We start from the raw sequence: 20,753 nt of genomic DNA on the forward strand, positions 1-20,753 counted from the left end.
GTGTTTCTTGCCTAGAGAAGTTCCTTTAGCATTTGTTGTAAAGCTGGTTTGGTGGTGCTGAACTCTCTCAGCTTTTGCTTGTCTGTAAAGGTTTTAATTTCTCCATCAAATCTGAATGAGATCCTTGCTGGGTAGAGTAATCTAGGTTGCAGGTTTCTCTCCTTCATCACTTTAATTATGTCCTGCCACTCCCTTCTGGCTTGTAGGGTTTCTGCTGAGAGATCAGCTGTTAACCTGATGGGGATTCCCTTGTGTGTTATTTGTTGTTTTTGCCTTGCTGCTTTTAATATGATTTCTTTGTGTTTAATTTTTGACAGTTTGATTAATATGTGTCTTGGTGTATTTCTCCTTGGATTTATTCTGTATGGGACTCTCTGTGCCTCCTGGACTTGATTAACTATTTCCTTTCCCATATTGGGGAAGTTTTCAACTATAATCTCTTCAAATATTTTCTCAGTCCCTTTCTTTTTCTCTTCTTCTTCTGGAACCCCTATAATTCGAATGTTGGTGCGTTTAATGTTGTCCCAGAGATCTCTGAGACTCTCCTCTGTTCTTTTCATTCTTTTTTCTTTATTTTGCTCTGCATCAGTTATTTCCACTATTTTATCTTCCACCTCACTTATCCGTTCTTCTGCCTCAGTTATTCTGCTATTGATCCCATCTAGAGTATTTTTCATTTCATTTATTGTGTTTTTAATCGATGCTTGATTCATCTTTAGTTCTTCTAGGTCCTTGTTAACTGTTTCTTGCATGTTGTCTATTCTATTTCCAAGATTATGGATCATGGAAATAGAATCTTGGATCAGCTTTACTATCATTATTCTGAATTCTTTTTCAGGTAGACTGCCTATTACCTCTTCATTTGTTAGGTCTGGTAGGTGTTTATCTTGCTCCTTCACCTGCTGTGTGTTTTTCTGCCTTCTCATTTTGCTTATGTTACTGTGTTTGGGGTCTCCTTTTTGCCGGCTGCAGATTCGTAGTTCCCGTTGTTTTTGGTGTCTGACCCCAGTGGCTAAGGTTGTTTCAGTAGGTTGTGTAGGCTTCCTGGTGGGGGGGACTAATTCCTGTGCTCTGGTGGTTGAGGCTCGATCTTGTCTTTCTGGTGGACAGGTCCACGTCTGGTGGTGTGTTTTGGGGTGCCTATGGCCTTATTATGTTTTTAGGTAGCCTCTCTGCTAATGGGTGGGGTTGTGTTCCTGCCTTGCTAGTTGCTTGGCATAGGGTGACCTGCACTGTAGCTTGCTGGTCGTTGACTGAAGCTGGGTGCTGGTGTTGGGATGGAGATCTCTGGGAGATTTTCGCTGCTTGATATTATGTGGAGCTGGGAGGTCTCTTGTGGACCCGTGTCCTGAAGTTGGCTCTCCCACTTCAGAGGCACAGCACTGGCTCCTGGCTGCAGCACCAAGAGCCTTTCATCCACCCGGCTCAGAGTAACAGGGAGAAAAAGTAGAAAGAAAGAATTAGTAGAAGAAAGAAAGAGAGAGGGAAAGAAAGGAAGAAGGGAAGAAAGGAAGGAAGGAAGGAAGGAAGAAAGAAAGGAGGGAGGGAGGGAGGAAGGATGGAAAGAAAGAAGGAAAGAAAGGAGGGAGGGAGGGAGGAAGGAAAGGAAGAAAGACAGGAGGGAGGGAGGAAGGAAAGAAAAAGAAAGTGGAAAGAAGAAGGGTGGGAGGGAGGAAAGAAAAAGAAAGAAGGAAAGGAGGAGCGGAGGGAGGGAGGGAGGAAGGGAGAGTAGGAAAAAAAGAAAGAGCAGGTAAAGTAAAATAGAATAAAGTATGAAATATAGTAGCGTTATTAAAATTAGAAAGTAATTATTGAAAAAAAAAAACAAAAAACCAGACCGATAGAACCCTGAGACATATGGTGGAAGCAAAGCTATACAGAGAGAATGTTACACAGAAGATTACACATACACATTCACAAAAAGAGAGCAGGGGGAAAAATCAAAAATCTTGCTCTCCAAGTCCACCTCCTCAATTTGGGATAATTCGTTGTAAAAAGAGGAAAAGGGCGAGAAGTCTGAAATCTTGCTCTCTAAGTCCACCTCCTTAATTTGGAATAATTCGTTGTAAAAAGAGGAAAAGGGGGGAAAGTCTTAAATCTTGTCCTCAAAGTCCACTTCCTCAATTTGGGATGATTTGCTGTCCATTCATGCACTCCACAGACGCAGGGCACATCAAATGGACCGTGGAGCTTTAATCCGCTGCCTCCGAGGCTGCACAGAGAGATTTCCCTGCCTCTGCTCTCACAGCTCCCGGGTCTCAGCCTTGGACCTGGCCCCGCCTCTGCGCGTAGGTCGCCGGAGGGCGTCCGTTCTTCGCTCAGACAGGACGGGTTTAAAGGAGCCGCTGATTCGGGGGCTCTGGCTCACTCAGGCAGAGGGGAGGGAGGGGCGCGCAGTGTGGGGCGGGCCTGCGGCGGCAGAGGCCGGCGTGACGTTGCAGCAGCCCGTGGCGCTCCGTGCGCTTTCCCGGGAAAGCCGTCCCCGGGTCTCGGGGACCCCGGCAGTGGCGGGGTGCACAGGCCCCCCGGAAGGCGGGGCGGACAGTGACCCGCGCTCGCACACAGGCCCCGCGGCGGCGGCAGCAGCGGCGGCGGGCGGCGGCGGCCCACGCCCGTCTCCGAGGTCCGTGCCTTACCCGCGGCTCGTGCCTGTCTCCGGCGCTTCCCCAAGCAGCCCTCTTAATGCCCTCTCCTCGCGCACCAGGAAACAAAAGGGAAAAAAGTCTCTTGCCTCTTCAGCAGCTCCAGACCCTTTCCCCGGACTCCCTCCGGGCTAGCCGTGGTGCACTAACCCCTTCAGGCTCTCTTCCTGCCGCCAGCCCCAGTCCTCTCCCTGCGCTCCGACTGAAAGCCGATACCCGAGCCTCAGCTCCCAGCCCCGCCCGCCACGGCGGCCGAGCAGACAAGCCTCTCGGGCTGGTGTGTGCCTGAGGGCACCGGTCCTCTGTGCCAGAATCTCTCCGCTTTGCCCTCCGCACCCCTGTTGCTGTGCTCTCCTCCGCTACTCCGAAGCTTTCCCCCTCCGCCACCTACAGTCTCCGCCTGCGAAGGGGCTTGTAGTGTGTAGAAACCTTCCCCCCTTCACGGCTCCCTCCCACTGGTGCAGGTCCCGTCCCTATCCTATTGTCTCTGTTTATTCTTTTTTTCTTTTGCCCTACCCAGGTATGTGGGGAGCTTCTTGCCTTTTGGGGGGTCTGAGGTCTTCTGTCAGCGTTCAGTAGGTGTTCTGTAGGAGTTGTTCCACGTGTAGATGAATTTCTGATGTATCTGTGGGGAGGAAGGTGATCTCCGCATCTTACTCTTCCGCCATCTTCCTCCGGGGTCCTGAAGCATGTCCTTGCCTCCTATCACACTGGAATCCCATCAAGCCTTCAGGCTTCCTACCAGCTTACAGGATGGAATCTGCTGGCGTCTCCCCGCTTTTCCCCTCCATTAATGGCAGGGTCCCAATGTGTACTTGCGACCCATGCTTTTCTCAAACCAGTGCTTCTCCCGTTTAGCGCGCGCCAACCCCCCTCGCGGGCTCCTTGCAAAAGTGCATAATTCTTTTGTAACAGTCCCAGGTCAACTCTTCAGCAGCAGACAGGTCAATAATTATCATAACAAAAATATTTAGTATATGCTAAATTGAGTTGGTCTCCAGTTATGTGAAAGCCTGGGGAAGGGAAACTATTTTTTAAAATGGTTGAAGGAATAGGGGAAAAAAAAGAGGCCACAGCTCCCACACTCTCAAGTTTTCTCTGAAGAATAAAACAAAAAGAGGAGTTTCTGTTTTCTTCCACACCTTTTCATCTGCTAAATGCCCTCCAACTTTGAAAACAAAGTTTCAAAGTAGTGGTTTAAACAAACAAAGAGTGAATATTTACCGAAAGGTATACTCACATATATTTCCATTTTTCTATACAAGCCATAATTTAGCAGCAAGTTATGGGTCATGCGGATCCTATGAGGTTTCATGGGATGACCCTGTCCGTAATAATAATTTCCAATATCACCTAAAAGAGGAAAGAGACAAAATGAACAATAGAGACAAGAGAATCTTCATGAACTATTTAAATTTATGTGTTCACTATTAGACGACATTTATCACCTAAATAAGCTTTATTTGAAATCTTAAATAATAATTTTAGATTTTGCAACTTTCAAACTGTATTAGAAAACCAAGATCCTATGCACACTTTTACATACTGATGACTCCATCAATACATTATGTTTGTTCAAAGATTAAAGCTTTTCTGATTTTTAGTTTACTGAACTTTCTTATTTAGGATTAGCCCGAATAAAACACTCTTTACTCACTTACAAAAGTTTCTGTTCCTCGGAGTGATACCTGCTTTTAGTATTTACTGGCAAATTTAGATGCTTAAGGTACATTCTCTGAGTTTCACCAGTATGACTTAAAAATTTTATAGCAAATATTGCTTCTTGGATGATTCACTGGCATGCCAAAAATCCTTTATAGTTGGTATTATCGTGGCTACAATGTTTTATATATCCATATCACAGTCAATAAAAATTTTGGTAACTGAAATTTGGATCCTAAATAAAGTTTTACTATGATTACATACTTATTACATTTTTCAAGGTAATAAGGATATTTTTTCTTATTCTTCACGATTAAAAAGTTATAATTCCTAACCTATCTTTTTATGATATATTACATCCCAAGGTCTTAAAACTGACACGTAAGATTTACTTTAAATAAAATAACACCAGGGCTTCCCTGGTGGCGCAGTGGTTGAGAGTCCGCCTGCCGATGCAGGGGACACGGGTTTGTGCCCTGGTCTGGGAAGATCCCACATGCCGCGGAGTGGCTGGGCCCATGAGCCATGGCCGCTGAGCCTGCGCTCCGCAGCGGGAGAGGCCACAACAGTGAGAGGCCCACGTACCGCAAAAAACAACAACAAAAAAAACCCCACCAAAATCCCAGATTTTTGTCTACCAAATTTCAACAATACTTTTAGATAAAGATCCAGTGTTTCTATAATAAAGTGTTAAGGATGCCACTTAAATATATACCATTTTTCTAATGTAATGGGTAATTTTTACAACAGCCTTTATTAGAAATTACCTTCAGTACTAATTCTAGTTTTTAAATAATCAATTCTAAAATTTTGTTAGGATAGCCAAGCTGATTTTAATGGTTTGAAGTTAATCATTTAAACATGGGTTCATATAATAAAAACTAGGGATAAAGAATGCCATTTACTCCCCTTCTAGATCAAAAAAATCTTTCAAAATCCTGCCTAAATACACACCTTTTTTTGTTTGTTTAATGAAAACTAAGAATTCAAAAACTTTTGCTTCTCTCTTCCATATTTTTGATAACAGTCCAGGATGAACATTCACTTTTATAACATACCCGTTTCTAATACTACTACTAATTGATTTTGTTGGTACCGCACCTCTAATTTACTTAACTCTTCATTTTCAACACAAGCTCTCTTCTGAAAACAATTCATATATACCCATGGTCATTTAAAAGGAAAGTAACCTTTCTTAATCTGTACCAACAGTAAAGCTAAGACAATACAGACAAGTAGCAAAGCAGAGATATGGGGATACTCCTCTGCATTTATCACAGTTCAGTCTATGAATGCAGGAAACAAACTACCTCCCAAGCTATAAAGCTCCGCTCTACATCATGGTAGTACACATAAAGTTCCTTGAAAGCAGCCTGGTCTCAATGAATTCTTAGATGTAGAAAGCCCACTAGAGACACAAAGCATCACTGAGCTAAGGTTAATGCAAGGAAGGTATTTCTAAGTTATCATCACTACCAAAGGAGATAACGAGAATAAGAATAAAGAAACTAGTCTTCACATAACTTCCATCTACCCCTGTGTAAGAATTATCAAGATGAAATGTCTCTAATATCTACCATATCTTAAGATCAAATACTCTAGTTATGTACATACTGAGAATCCAGTGAAAAGTAATCACTAATCTAATAATGGGAAAGACCACAATAATCTATAGAAGGGAAAGTACAGTTGCAATTTCTCAGCAAGAGTGCTTGATAAAAAAAGATGTTAGCAATAATTAACATTTATTGACAGCTTACTAGAAGGCACTATTCTAAGCACTTCATGTGCATTATCTGTTAATCTTCTCAACAACCCTATGATGTAGGTATCATTACTACTTTCCTATTTTATAATAGTGAAGATAGATGAGATGCAGACAAGTCAGGTGACATTGTCAAAGTCACATAGCAATAGAGGAGCTAGATTCAAGCTCAGGCAAGGCAACTCTGCCAATCTTCTTAAGCAGTAGCTACTGGGAAAGAAACGGCACTTATAGAACCTAGAAAGAAATGGTAGGGGGAAGCCTGACAAGAAAAGGACATAATACAGGATACAAACATTTTAATAAAGACTTAAGGTCTTTGTTGGGCTACCCTGGTGGTACAGTGGTTAAGAATCCACCCGCCAATGCAGGGCACACGGGTTCAATCCCTGGTCCGGGAAGATCCCACATGCCGCAGAACAACCAAGCCCATGCACCACAACTACTAAGCCTGCGTGCCCCAACTACCAAGACTGCGTGCCACAACTACTGAAGCCTGTGCACCTAGAGCCTATGCTCTTTAACGAGAGAAGCCACCGCAATGAGAAGCCCGTGTGCACGCTGCAAGGAAGAGTAGCCCCCCATCTCTGCAACTAGAGAAAGCCCGTGTGCAGCAACAAAGACCCAATGCACACAAAAATTAATTATTTTTTTTAAAAAAAGAAGAATATGCACACTACTTAAATGACACATGTCCACAAGGGCAGCTACAGATAACTGCTATTTGGCTTATGAAGAATTCTTCCAAAATGTAAGGGGGGGTCTAAAAGAACCATCCCCAACTTTTTTCCTGCTTAATCCCCTATCACAAAATTCTCTACATGGGTGCTTTACAGCCATCCACTTTTTCAAAAAGATAAAATAGCTTTTCTTAGTTTTAAAAACCTATGGATTTCATTCATCTGATTTAAATGGTCAGTAATGTAATTTGGGCATTTAAAATGTTACCCTGATTTTCATCAAAATACTTTAAGACTTGAAGCTTCAAGTCTTTCTTCAAAATACTTTAAAATGCTTTACCAATGAAATAAGTATCCAGGAAAATTAGCTCAAAGTGGCTCCTTGAATACAACAAACTTTGTCAATGTGAAGTAATTACCAAAAAGACTTAGTTATCTGCAAAATTCTCAAAACTGCTCACTCTTCAAGAAGCTATCAGAAGAGAAGTGGCTACTAAGGTCTACAATCTCTTTTATATAAAGTCCTCTAAAGTCCTTGAGACTAGATACATTTCAGACTTTTTCAGATTTTATAAATGTAAAATGATACATCTGCCAGATATTATGTGATAACCTGGAGACTGGGCAGCATTCTGTAATCAAACATTAATATTTCTGCAGCAAAAATGTATGAATATTTAGAATAAGAGGAATAAGATGATAAACATTAATTCAGGTTAAGCTTTTGATTCCAAATGAGTTACAAAAATTTTTTTTCATCTTTCAGATAATTTTGGACGTCAGGACTATGAAATATAAAATACACCCCTGAAGAAAAGCTGACTAAAAAATGATTCAGGAGAAAAACAGAGAGCTACTGTATTATTTTTGTCTTCCACAGACTAGTTAGTCCACTAGCGGCTTTAACACACTGGCCACTTCTTGAAACATTCACTCTTGGCTTCCACAATACCACGTTCCTGGACTTTACTACCACCCCACAGCCACTCCTCCACCAACCTTGAAGTATCAGGGGTTTCTCAAGTTCACTCATTCACTGAACAGACTGAGAGCCTACCGTGTGCCAGGCAGGTGCTTGGGTAAGTCCGTGAATCAAGAGTGCTGCCCTAAATCCTCTTCTCTCAGGAATAAGTCACCTAACTGCTCAATTCAGAAATTTAGGAGCCATCCTTTATTCAGTCATCACAAAGCCCCCACTCCATTTCCAATCCATCAACAAGTTCTATAGGTTTTATTCCCAAAACCTCTCTTAAATATGTCCATGTCTATCAGTTGCAATTATTATCTTGTACGTGGACCAATATATACTCAATCCTTGCTTTCAGTGTTCACATTCTATTACTCTTTACCATTCTTTATACACTTTCCAGAGTTTTCTCTACTTAAGAAACCTTCAATGGCTTTCTGCTTCCTGAATATTCAAGTCCAAATCTCTTACCACAAAGTCTTGTGTGGTCTGGCCCTTTACTACTTGGCCTGGCACCCTACAGTTCCCCCATGTCTTCCTCTTGGCTTCCTTTCTATTAAGTGTACCAGGTTCTTTCTAACTACCCAGGCTTTGCAATGTCTTATGTAGGAAAAACTCTTTTAAGGAGGCTGGCCCACTCTCTGCCTTCAGGCCTTCCCTCGTCCAATTTACCCTACAAAGGTCCCCTCTCTTACTATCTAACAGTCTTATTTTTTTTCTCCTTAAAGACATTTTAAAAAAATCTTTTAGATTTTTATTTTACATTGGAGTATAGTTGATTTACAACGCTGTGTTAGTTTCACATGTACAGCAAAGTGATTCAGTTATACATATACATATATCTATTCTTTCTGATTCTTTTCTCACATAGGTTATCACATAGTACTGAGTAGAGTTCCCTGTGCTATACAGTATTATACAGATTAACTATTTTATATATAGTAGTGTGTATATGTTAATCCCAAATTCCTAATTTATCCCTCCCTCCCACCTTTCCCCTTTGGTAATAACCATAAATTTGTTTCCTAAGTCTGTGAGTCTTGTTTCTGTTTTGTAAGTTCATTTGCATCATTTTTTTAGGTTCCACGCATGTATAGTAAGTTCATTTGCATCATTTTTTTAGGTTCCATGTATAAGTGATATCATATGATATTTGCCTTTCTCTGTCTGACTTACTTTACTTAGTATAATCTCTAAGTCCATCCATGTGGTTGCAAATGGCATTATTTTATTCTTTTTTATGGTTGAGTAATAGTCCATTGTATATATGTACCACACCTTTACCCATTCCTCTGTCGCTGGCAATCTAGGTTGCTTCCATGTCTTGGCTGTTGTAAACAGTGCTGCAATGAACACTGAGGTGCATGTATCCTTTTTTCTTTTTTAATCAATTTATTTATTTAATTTTGGCTGCATTGGGTCTCTGTTGCTGCACGCGGGCTGTCTCTAGTTGCGGTGAGCGGGAGCTACTCTTTGTTGTGGTGCGCGGGCTTCTCAATGAGGTGGCTTCGCTTGTTGCGGAGCATGGGCTCTAGGCGTGCGGGCTTCAGTAGTTGTGGCGCAAGGGTTCAGGAGTTGTGGCCCATGGGCTCTAGAGTGCAGTCTCAGTAGTTGTGGCGCACAGGCTTAGTTGCTCCGCGGCACGTGGGATCTTCCCAGACCAGGGCTTGAACCTGTGACCCCTGCATTGGCAGGCAGATTCTTAACCACTGTGCCATCAGGGAAGTCCTGGGGTGCATGTATCTTTTTGAATTAGAGTTTTCTCCAGATATATGACCAGGAGTGGGATTGCTGGATAATTTGGTAGCTCTATTTTCAGTTTTTTAAGGAACCTCCACACTGTTCTCCATAGAGGCTGTACCAATTTACATCTCCGCCAACAGTGTAGGAGGGTTCCCTTTTTTCCACACCCTTACAAGCATTTATTTCTAATATGGTCTTATATTTTCTTCTTAGGACTTCAATCTTTTCTCTACCTGGCACACAGTAGGGACTTTAAGCCCATTTGATATTTCTGAACCCAAAGCTGACTTCACCCTTACACTTGAACTTTTAAATCTTATCTCAGCCATGTTTCAGTGCTGTTATTATTCCCTAAGAGATAACTACCCTTCCTCCCCAATTCCAACTGTTTCCTTTAAGGATTTGTCAACACAAGCATTTAAAATTTTTGTTAATGGAAAGACATAATTACTAATACTTTTTTTTTTTTTTGGTAGCAGAGAAACCTCCTTTTTTTTTTTTTGTAGCAGTGGCAATAGTTCCACTCTTGGGTCACCAAAGGAAAAAAGAAAAATATTTTAGGTACCAGATGTTGATCTCTCCTTGGACATTAAAACTAGACAATGTAGAAAAGGATTAAGTGGTGGACTGAGTCAAACAGAGATACGAATCTCTTTTCATGGGGAAAATAAATAAAACGCCACTCATCCTACCTGTCTGTAACTAGAGTGGGTGTAAGAATTAGAGAGAATATTACATGAAAGTGCTCCAGCTATAAAAATATAAGGTGTTAATCATTTACTCATCAATAACGTAAAAAGGGGCTTCCCTGGTGGCGCAGTGGTTGAGAGTCCGCCTGCCGATGCAGGGGACACGGGTTCGTGCCCTGGTCTGGGAAGATCCCACATGCCGCGGAGCGGCTGGGCCTGTGAGCCATGGCCACTGAGCCTGTGCGTCTGGAGCCTGTGCTCTGCAACGGGAGAGGCCACAACAGTGGCCACGTACTGCAAAAAAAAAAAAAAAAAAAAAAAAAAAAAGTAATAAAAATAATGTAAAAAATGTTTGTTTGCTTATTTATTTATATTTAGGCTGGTGAAAGTATAGACATCAGCAAAACAGGTTCTGTCCTCATGAAGTTTATATTCTAGTGGGAAGAGAGACAAAAATTATGTGGTATAATTGATAGGGAGAAAAGCAATAACAGGGATTAAGGTAACAGGGAAAAGCTTCTCTGAAAAGGTGAAATTTGAAGGAAGTAAATGGTAAAAAAAAATCTGGGGGAAGAGAATCCAAGTATATGAAAATCTCAGTCTTATGTCCTACTATGTTTAAATTAATGATGTGCAATTAAAACCATTGGTATTTGTGAACTGCTGCTATAATTCATACAGCACCCTGATTTGCCTCCAAAGAAACGATTACCTATTTTACGGATAATAACTATTTTATGGATTTATACTATAGCTAAGAACCCATGCAATTACATTAAAGACTACCTGGCAAAAGGCTTTGGCATCACAGTTATAAGTAAACGTCTAAGGAAATCTGTCAATAGTTGGCTGCCAAGCAGAATTCTTATAATGTGCTACAGTAAACTAGGAGTATATTGGGAGACATGATCTTGGTAACTCTTTGTACAGTGTTGAGTGCTTTTCTCTGAACCACTTGTCTCCAAATAGTTTGATGTATCCTATCAGAGAAGGGAAGAATACAACACAGAGCAATGCATATAACCATATAAATTATGTATATATACAACCCTATTATATTGTATATACAGTAGAAGACACTAAATGTAATTGGCCTCAAGCTTAAAAGAAAGTACACTTAACATTTCTAGGTAAAGTATTAATAATGTGAGTATTTAATCAGAGCCTAACAAAGCTTGGTTTGCTAATTACATTTAAGTACAGAATCACATCATTTTATTTTTTACTTTTTATTTTTTTCTCTTTTGGCCGCTGTGTGGCGTGTGGGATTTCAGTTCCCCGATCAGGGACAGAACCCATGGCCCCTGCAGTGGAAGCTCAGAGCCCTAACCACCACATTGCCAGGGAATGCCCGGAAGTCACATTATTTTAAAGCCAGAAGGGATCTAACTATATCGTTTACAGATTATTGACAATCTTGCAGTATATACTAGAAGATCAAGATTTAGATATACGTTTTTGGAAATGAGTCATGAGTCAATAGCTGCAATAAGAGAAGTAAAAACTTCTCTTACTTGTCCTCAAAGGTTTAAGAATACTTTATCCATCAGTGCCTGAAGGTTCACTTGAAACCATCATTCCAGTGATCTAAAGGGTATGATACTGAAGACTGTAATGTGTACAGAGAAAAGAACATATGTCTTTTAGAAGCCCCTTTCATTTGCTAGACATTCTCTCTGTGTCACCGAGAGTAGTCCTAATGGTCCCAGTAAGCCTAAAGGTAGGATTCCTATGGTTACAGAATTTGCTACTTCACTCCTTTCCTCTTTCTTTCTTCCTTCTACTTCCTTTACTAACAAGTTAAAACCAGCTATTCTAGTCTAATAGATTAAGGCCCTATTGTCATTGACACCATACACTCCCAATCCAATCCATGTTGTGTATCTTAGAGTCAGTTCCCTGTGCACAAGCTCCTTTACTTGCATCCCCTTTCCTCACAATTAAAAAAAGAAAAAACTACTATTGCTACCTTTATAAGCTGACAAAATAGGGTTTTTCTGGTGATGAAAATGTAAGCTTTGGAATTAACTATGCACAGCTTAACATACTATCACATACAAAGAATTAGCATAATAATACCCCTTCAATTTAATAACCTCTGCAAAATATTTTATTAGCCCCACGCCCAAGAAAAGAACTCAAAGCATATTCCAAATGTAAGCAACTACAAATTCCATTCTAAAAATTAGTCAAGGAAGAGCCATAGACAAAAGACAGATAACCTAACCAGAGATACCCAAACATTCAGTTATACACCTGCTGTTGGCCATCAGATAATGCAGTTGTATGGTCCACTATAAAGTACTTAAGTCACAATCAAAGATTACTCTTCCTATCAAGTCTGCATCCCACCTTTGGGACCAGTACTTGCTCCCATTCCCTCAACAAAGGCTCATCATAAACGGGCCCAGGAACAAATAGCTGATAAAACTGCAACTTAAGTGTACCTCCTGGTTCTACGGTTCAAGCCTGGTAACAAGAAGTTTCAAGCAGCTTACTTTATCAGAGCCTATCACTGTCAACAGCAACTAACAGCACCAGGAAGAGCCTTAGCACCAGTTACCCCAACCTTTTAAAACCTTTCTTCTCTACCCAAAGCCCTGACAACAACAACCTCTAAACCTTAGAGAAACAATGTTTTAAAAATTAACTTACATACATGGTTATTTACTTTCCAATTTGGTCATGGAATGCAAGACCAGGCCAGTGACCCAAAATATGCGTGAATTCTTCAAGAATTAACTTTAAGAAACGTTAATAATTCACGGTAAAATTAAAATGTACTCCCATCTCCACCCGCCCATGATGGCATAATTTCAAATCAATTTGTATCACACATACATGCAGTTCTCTCAAAAAATATTTTAAAAACATGGCTGTGACTATTTAGCACTAGCTACCAAATATCAAACAATTTAGATTTCTTCTGTAAGATTTTAGATTTTTCCACAGATGACACAAGTGGTTATTTTATATAAATAGGCATTAAAATGATTCATCCTTGCTAACTCAAGAGATATGATATGGCCATTTTAAAATTAAAGTCAGATTTATTCTGACTTAGTCCTGTAAGATCTTTCCACCGCTCTAAGATTTTACGGTTTACAATACATTGAATGTAGTAAGCAGCTTCCAAATTTTGTGTTGCTTCTCACAAATCAGATGGACGTTCAGGTCTCTGAACCTAGTTTCTTTGTTAAATTTTAGAACTTCTTCTCTGGAGAGTAACCTACTAGGAACTATTTACCAAGTTAACGTCTTTGTGCAATCTGTAAAAAAGGTAACTGCTCCTTTCATTGTATTTTGACTGGCCCAAGAAACAGGATTCAAGAAGACTTACTGCTCAAATTGCAAATGAGAAGAACCCCTAAATTGAAATTATCTTACTTTTATAATTTACTGTTCCACGAGCTCAAGCTTTCTGATTATTTAGCACTTCCTGCACTGCTCCTCAAAGTTTTCCTGCACCAGGACTCCCATCGCCTAGAAACAGCCTTCGCAAGCCAAATGCCAATGCTATCTGTCCCACACCTCCAAAGCACGGTATTTCCTGATCGAACAAAGCAACAAAGAAGTGGGTGGTAACCACCTCTCAGAGAGGCAAGCCAGGACCCATCGAGTCTGATCGACAACACAAGCAGCAACAGCTCTACGATGCCCTACCACAGTCTTATTTCCCGTGAAGCCTGACTACCTCAAACTCGAAAACCCTCATTTTTATTGAGGAAGTGAAGCCTTTTCATTTGAATGCTGAGAAAGTGGCGCTCAAAGCACCCGGCAAACAAAGGAGAGGGATGGAGCCCACGCAAAACAGGGGTGTGAGCGCGCCTCAAGGCGAACGTGGGCCCCCACCCTCAAGGGGTACTCTCCAGCACCCACCCGGGTCGAGGGGTGCGGGGAGAGGCCGGCCGCAGAGAAAGGAGAAGACGCTCGGGCCAGCCGGGGACAGAGGGGAGCGGAGGAGGGGAGAGGAGGGATGGGGGCTCGAGGGGCGGAGCTCTCGCGGCCGTGGGGCTTTGTGTGGAGTCTGGGCCGGGGTAGCTGTTTTGACCCGGGGGGAGAAATCGGGTGTAGGCGGCCGGAGCAGGGGACCCCAAACCTCCCTCCCACGAGCGGCGGACGGGAGAGGCGTGAGGGAGGGCCGTCTCCCTCGCACCAGCACGAAGCCAGGGTAGGCCGGCGGCGGACGGCACTGCGGGAGGGAGAGGGGCCGGACGGAAAAGTGGGGCGTCCACTTAGCTCCCCGCGGAGGCTGCCAGACAGCGTCGGGTCGCGAATGGGTTAAGATGCGGCCAAACGTCGGTCCCTCCTCCTGACCCCTCAGCACCGGCGACCACTCGCGACGGCTGCCGCAGAGCCAGATGCGGCTCCGGGCCCGGCGCCGCAGCCCTGCCCGCCCACCCACCCGCCGGCCGGCCTGCCTCTCACCATCGTAGTAGTAGCAGACTTTCTTCTTGCCGCCTCCCTGACTGTACGCCATGGGCTCCCCGGCCACCGCCGCCTCCGGCTCCTCCTCTGGCTGCTGCTGCTGCTGTCGCCGCGGCTCGGCGGGGAGAGAAGAGGGCTGAGGCGAAGGTGGGGGGGTGGCAGTGCCGCGGGGAAAGGCAGGCCGGAGGGCCGGAGGGAGGAGAGGAGGGGAGTGCCGGGAGGGCTCGGTACCGCCCGGCCGAGTGGCCGAGAGCGCGGACCAGGGGGTGGCAGCGGCGCCAACTCGCGACACTGGGGAGGGGGAGGGGGCAGCCAAACCACCTCCGGAGGCCGAGGGGAGGTGGGGCGCGTCCACTGTGACTCCACGGGGGAGGAGGGGGCACGACTAGAGAAAGAGGCTTCTTCATTTCTGGGGAAGGAGGCCTTCTAATGATGAACAACTTGCGCAGGGCGGCTACAAATATAGTCGGAAAATGATTTTTTGAAAGAGTCAGGCTTTCGCTCCGTAAGTAAAGAGAGCGTGGAGCCAGGTGAACGCTCCACCCCTTCGTATCTTCCCACAGTGGTTGCGTCTATCTTGAGCCTGCGCAGTCGGCGCCTCCCCAACCGGAGCCGGGGCTGCCTAGACCCCCTCCGCGATGTCCCACGCCGCTCCCCTCCCCCACTGTGGCTAAGCTCCCGCCCGGGCGGACCACGTGCTCCGAGCCGGGCGGGGAGAGACCACTCTCCCACCCCTTCGACCGCATGGAACCCGCCGAGCTGCAGCCCGCGGCCGCTATACTGGGTCGTCGTGGATTTCATTTATTTTTTCATTTTCTGCTGATAATTGCTCGGAGGTTCTGACCTGTTAAGGGGACCTACTGCAGACGTTAAGGAGCCCCTGGGTTTGAATGGGCATTTATGGAATGCATTTATGTGTTGGATAGGGTTCTGAGTGTTTGCATTTATGATGTATTTCATTGATACCTATTTGTAATAGATAACCTGTTAACTTAACTCAGTTGAGACTCCCAACAACGCTGGTATGTAAGTATTACTTCTAGTTCTTCTTTATAAATGGGGAGATTAAGGAACTTGATCCTCTCAAATGTTGATGGTCTGGAGTTTGATTTCAGTCTTTCTCCAAAATCCACACACCCTAGCTACTCCATTATGACTGCTTCTGATAGCTGGGCACTGAAAGGTTGTTGCAGAAGTTCAGAGAAAGGACTTTCATAACTCTTGGAAGTTATAAATACCTTTGTCCCTGTGTTCAACAAGTCAACAAACATCGAGCACCTACCTACTCTAAGCCAGCCACCTTGCAGGTGACTGGGGTGAGGCGGAGGCTGACAATCCGCTACATAGAACTCTTATTCCCCTATACCATTTGCCACTTACAGTTTTCCCAAAATACACACTCTCCCTCACTCCCATTAAAAAAAAAAAAAGGCCTTATTGAAGCAGGAATTATTCAGAGCCACTACCAAAAATATCCTCTTCATTTTGCTATTTGACTTCAAAATCCCCAAGTAGTTCATACTTAAAGCAGCAATTTTCCTGGACCTCATCCCCAAGAAATTTAGAAAAAGTCCAGGGTAGCCTCCATCGCCCTCTACCCAAGTCTGTATTTTTAGCAAGCACCCTAGGTAACTGATGCAGTTGGTACAGGAACCAGAGTGAGAAACTTTGACTCAGAGGTAAAAATTGCATGGTATTGACTTTAAAAGTTTTACTCTATCAAGTCCAAAATCAACTTGGTACATTCTGAGAACAGAATAAGTTAATTTAGTAGAAACTAATGTTCTTCTCAGAGCCAGCATAGTGGAATCTGAAGTGAGGCTTTGTTTACTTCTGGAACACTTCCCTGATTACTTCTTCCCCACCCCAGAGTCTGTTTTTTTGGCCCCTCACTGCCTGGATGTGACTTGTACCCCTCTAGCTCCATACTCACCATGTTGCAGTTGCCTACAACTTCTCTGAACTTTTCATTAGAACAGAGCGCCATGAGAGGAGCGACTGTGTCTGTCTTGCATATAAGTATATGTGTATGCCTATAACCTGGGCAAGTCAAGTCACTCGATTGTCTGAATTGCCTTATCTGTAAAATGGGGCAGTATTACTTGGAGAGTAATTCCTCATATGAATATAGAGTACCTCAAATAAGAAAATTAATACAGAATAGTTTTTAAACAATAAAGAACTATATGAATATAAGGGACTATTAGGATTATTGTTATAATACTAGTAATAATTATTATTGTTGGCATCCACAGCACCTAGCCTTGAACATGTGAAAAGAGTCCGGACATATATATTTTGACTGGTTGAGGAACTTGTTATATTAATTATTACTTAATAATTTTATTTATTTATTTTTAGTTTTTTAATTGAAATAGAGTTGATTTACAATGTTATGTTAGTTTCTGGTGTACAGCAAAGTGATTCAGTTATATATATATGTATACTTTTTAAAGTATACGTGTGTACCTTTTTATATTCTTTTCCATTATGGCTACTACAGGATATTGAATATAGTTCCCTGTGCTATACAGTAGGACCTTGTTGTTTATTTTATATATAGTAGCTTGTTTCTGCTAATTCCAAACTCCTAAATTATCCTTCCCCCATCCCCTTTCCCCTTTAGTAACCATAAGTTTGTTTGTTATGTCTGTGAATCTGTTTCTGTTCTGTAAATAAGTCATTTGTATCATATTTTAGATTCCACATATAAGTGGTATCATACGGTACTTGTCCTTCTCTTTTGGTTTACTTCACTTGGTACGATAATCTCCATCCATGTTGCTGCAAATAGCATTATTTCACTCTTTCTTATGGCTGAGTAATATTCCACTGCGTAATAAAAACAAAAAACTTTAAAAACTTTTTAATGATGATGATGGCCATTCTGACCAGTGCGAGGTGATGCCTCATTGTAGTTTTGATTTGCATTTCTCTGATAGTTAACGATGTTGAGCATCTTTTCATGTGCCTATTGCCCATCTGTATGTCTTTAGAGAAATGTTTATTTAGGTCTTCTGCCCATTTTCTGACTGGGTTGTTTAGTTTTTTGTTCCATTTTTGTTTAGTTTTTAGTTTTTTGTTATTGAGTTGTATGAGCTGTTTGTATATTTTGGAAATTAAGCCCTTGTTGGTTGCATTGTTTGCAAATATTTTCTCCCAGTCCGTATGTTGTCTTTTCGTTTGGTTTGTTTCCTTTGCTCTGCAAAAGCATATAAGTTTAATTAGATCCCATTTGTTTATTTTTGCCTTTATTTCTGTTGCCTTGGGAGACTAACCTAAGAAAACATTGCTACAATTTATGTCAGAGAATGTTTTGCCTGTGTTCTCTTCTAGGAGTTTTAGAGTATCATATCTTATATTTAAGGCTTTAAGCCATTTAAGTTTATTTTTGTGTATGGTGTGAGGGAGTGTTCTAACTTCCTTGATTTATATGTGGCTGTCGAGCTTTCCCAACATCACTTGGCTGAAGAGACTGTCTTTTCTCCATTTTATATTCTTGCCTCCTTTGTCAAAGATTACTCAACTGTAGGTGTGTGAGTTTATTTCTGGGATCTCTGTTCTGTTCCATGGATGCATATGTCTGTTTTCATGCCAATACCATGCTGTTTTGATTACTGTAGATTTGTAGTATTGTCTGAAGTCTGGGAGGGTTATGCCTCCAGCTTTATATTCTTTTTCCTCAGGATTACTTTGGCAATTCTAGGGGTTTTTTTAGTTTTTTGTTTTTTTGATTCCATATAAATTTTAGTATTATTTGTTCTAGTTCTGTGAAAAATGTCATAGGTAATTTGACAGAGATTGCATTAAATCTGGAGATTGCTTTGGGTAGTATGGCCATTTTAACAATATAAATTCTTCCAATTAATGGGGCTTCTATGGCAGACCTGGGCTAGGTCCTGTGTACCCCCCACACACACCCCGATTGCAGCTCAGACCACACTCCACCCCTGCAGGCTGTCTCCACAAGGCCAACCTCAGTCCTCTCCGGGGACTGTCTGCTGAAGCCCGAGTTTCAGCACCCAGCCCCCACGCACACCAGCAGAGGTGTTCTTGGGCTAGGGAGTGCACGGAGATGGCCAGGACCCTCTGTGCTGGTCTCTCTCTGTTCTGCCCACTACAATCCAGCTGCTGCGCTCTCCTCTGAGCCTCTGAAGCTCCTTTTCAGTTCAGCTGATCTCCCAGCTGGTGAAGGGGGTTCCCAGGGTGAGGGAACCTTTCGTCTTTCACAGCTCCCTCCCAGGGGCGCAGGTCCACCCTGATTCCTTTCTTTTCTTTCATCCTACCTGGTTACATAAAGATCTTTCTTGCAATTTGGATTGTATGAGATCTGCCAGCATTCAGTAGGTATTCTGTGAGAATTATTCCACAGAATTTTGGTGTATTTGTGGGAGGAGGTGAACTCCATGTCCTTCTGTTCTGCCATCTTGATCTCCACCCGATTATTTAATGGTTTTAAATCAACCGAGCAAATTATTTTAGCCCTAGAAACTGGTATTGGAGAAGGAGTCTTGTCCAGTGATAATTATGGTCATGAGAATTATGTGCCTAAACATCTGTAGTGAACTTTAGATCATTAGAGCTAAACCTGGAATCAGTTATTGAAACCTGTTGACAAGTTCATTTCCATATTCAAACTCGTCTCTATCAAACCTTTTTACCATTAGAAAAAGGGGAGTTTTAGACAATAATCAGTAGAAGGAAACAAATTGAATGCATGGATAATTCATAGAATGCATAATTGAGGATTGTCTTTATTCTTAAACTATTTTTCTTTAGCTCCTGCTCTGTCTACATGGACTTATTTTTTTCAATCTTGAAGATGTTTAGTGCTTTGAGATTATTCAATTAAATGATCTGTTAAACATAAATGGGTTATTTAGAAACATGACTATTTAAAAACTGATTGCTTCAGCTTATGCTGAAAATTAAACCTTGCTATCAACTGCAGCAGATAGTTTAATTTTGGTTGCTATAAAATTATTCATATAAGCTTGTTTCTACTCTAAGGAAATTTAGATTTCTTGGTATTAAATTCTATGTAGCAATTCCATAAGGTAATACAGAAAGTAAAGTATAGTGACTAACACTAGGGTGTTATCGCAAACTAAAACAGCCTCAAGCTGAATTCTGATCTCCTTGGAAGCATGGTGCCTATTTTTACACAGTACTGTAAACTGTAGCTCATAAATCTAAACAGTAGTACCAAAACAATGAAATATTATAATGCTATTTGAACTGTGTATTTGCGTAATAAAATTTAAAATCACCGGGCCTCCCTGGTGGCGCAGTGGTTGAGAGTCCGCCTGCCGATGCAGGGGATACGGGTTCGTGCCCCGGTCTGGGAGGATCCCATATGCCGCGGAGCGGCTGGGCCCGTGAGCCATGGCCGCTGGGCCTGCGCATCCGGAGCCTGTGCTCTGCAACGGGAGAGGCCACAAGAGTGAGAGGCCCGCATACCGCAAAAAGAAAAAAAAAAAAAAAAAATTTAAAATCATCCATTTTCATTAAAAATATTTTTGAGTAATAGCTTATCTACTAAATTATTCAGTTACATTAAACCTTTCAAGTCACCTCTGTTAACTTGTTAATTATTACTTTGCCCATGAACCTCAAAACATAGTATTACTTTTTTTTTTTTTTTTTTAATTTATTTATTTATTTATTTATTTATTTATGGCCGTGTTGGGTCTTCGTTTCTGTGCGAGGGCTTTCTCCAGTTGCGGCAAGTGGGGGCCACTCTTCATCGCGGTGCACGGGGCCTCTCACTGTTGCGGCCTCTCTTGTTGCGGAGCACAGGCTCCAGACGTGCAGGCTCAGTAATTGTGGCTCACGGGCCTAGTTGCTCCGCGGCATGTGGGATCTTCCCAGACCAGGGCTCGAACCCGTGTCCCCTGCATTGGCAGGCAGATTCTCAACCACTGCGCCACCAGGGAAGCCCCCATAGTATTACTTTGATCCAATCCATCTACTTGCACAAATTTTCTAGTAAAATTCTACACCCACACTGTTTCTACGGAAATCTACTTGCTAGTATCTCCTAATCACTCTACATTTGTATCTTAATTCTTCCTCTTTCATATCTCAGTTTTTTAAGCTTTCCTTCAAATCTGATAATCGGAGTGCTAGAACTATACAAATGGGGGTGGAATATGCTGTTACTCCACCCATCAAGTG

The 20,753-nt window shown here is 42.3% G+C and overlaps 1 protein-coding gene across 1 annotated transcript in view; it reads right to left on the bottom strand.

Moving 5' to 3' along the window:
* The window catches only part of HDAC2 (histone deacetylase 2), a 39,592-nt gene extending 24,705 nt beyond the window's left edge, over positions 1-14,887 (bottom strand). The window contains exons 1-2 of the mRNA XM_081251131.1: positions 14,577-14,887; positions 3,883-3,995 (exon numbers count right to left, since the gene is read on the bottom strand). Of these exons, the coding sequence (XP_081107257.1) occupies positions 3,883-3,995; positions 14,577-14,628 (165 nt within the window). The 5' untranslated portion in view covers positions 14,629-14,887. The remainder of the gene's footprint in view (positions 1-3,882; positions 3,996-14,576) is intronic.
* Between the last annotated feature and the right edge of the window lie 5,866 nt (positions 14,888-20,753).

This window comes from Mesoplodon bidens (genome assembly GCF_964165515.1).
Source record: "Mesoplodon bidens genome assembly, chromosome: 12".
Lineage (NCBI taxonomy): Eukaryota > Metazoa > Chordata > Mammalia > Artiodactyla > Ziphiidae > Mesoplodon > Mesoplodon bidens.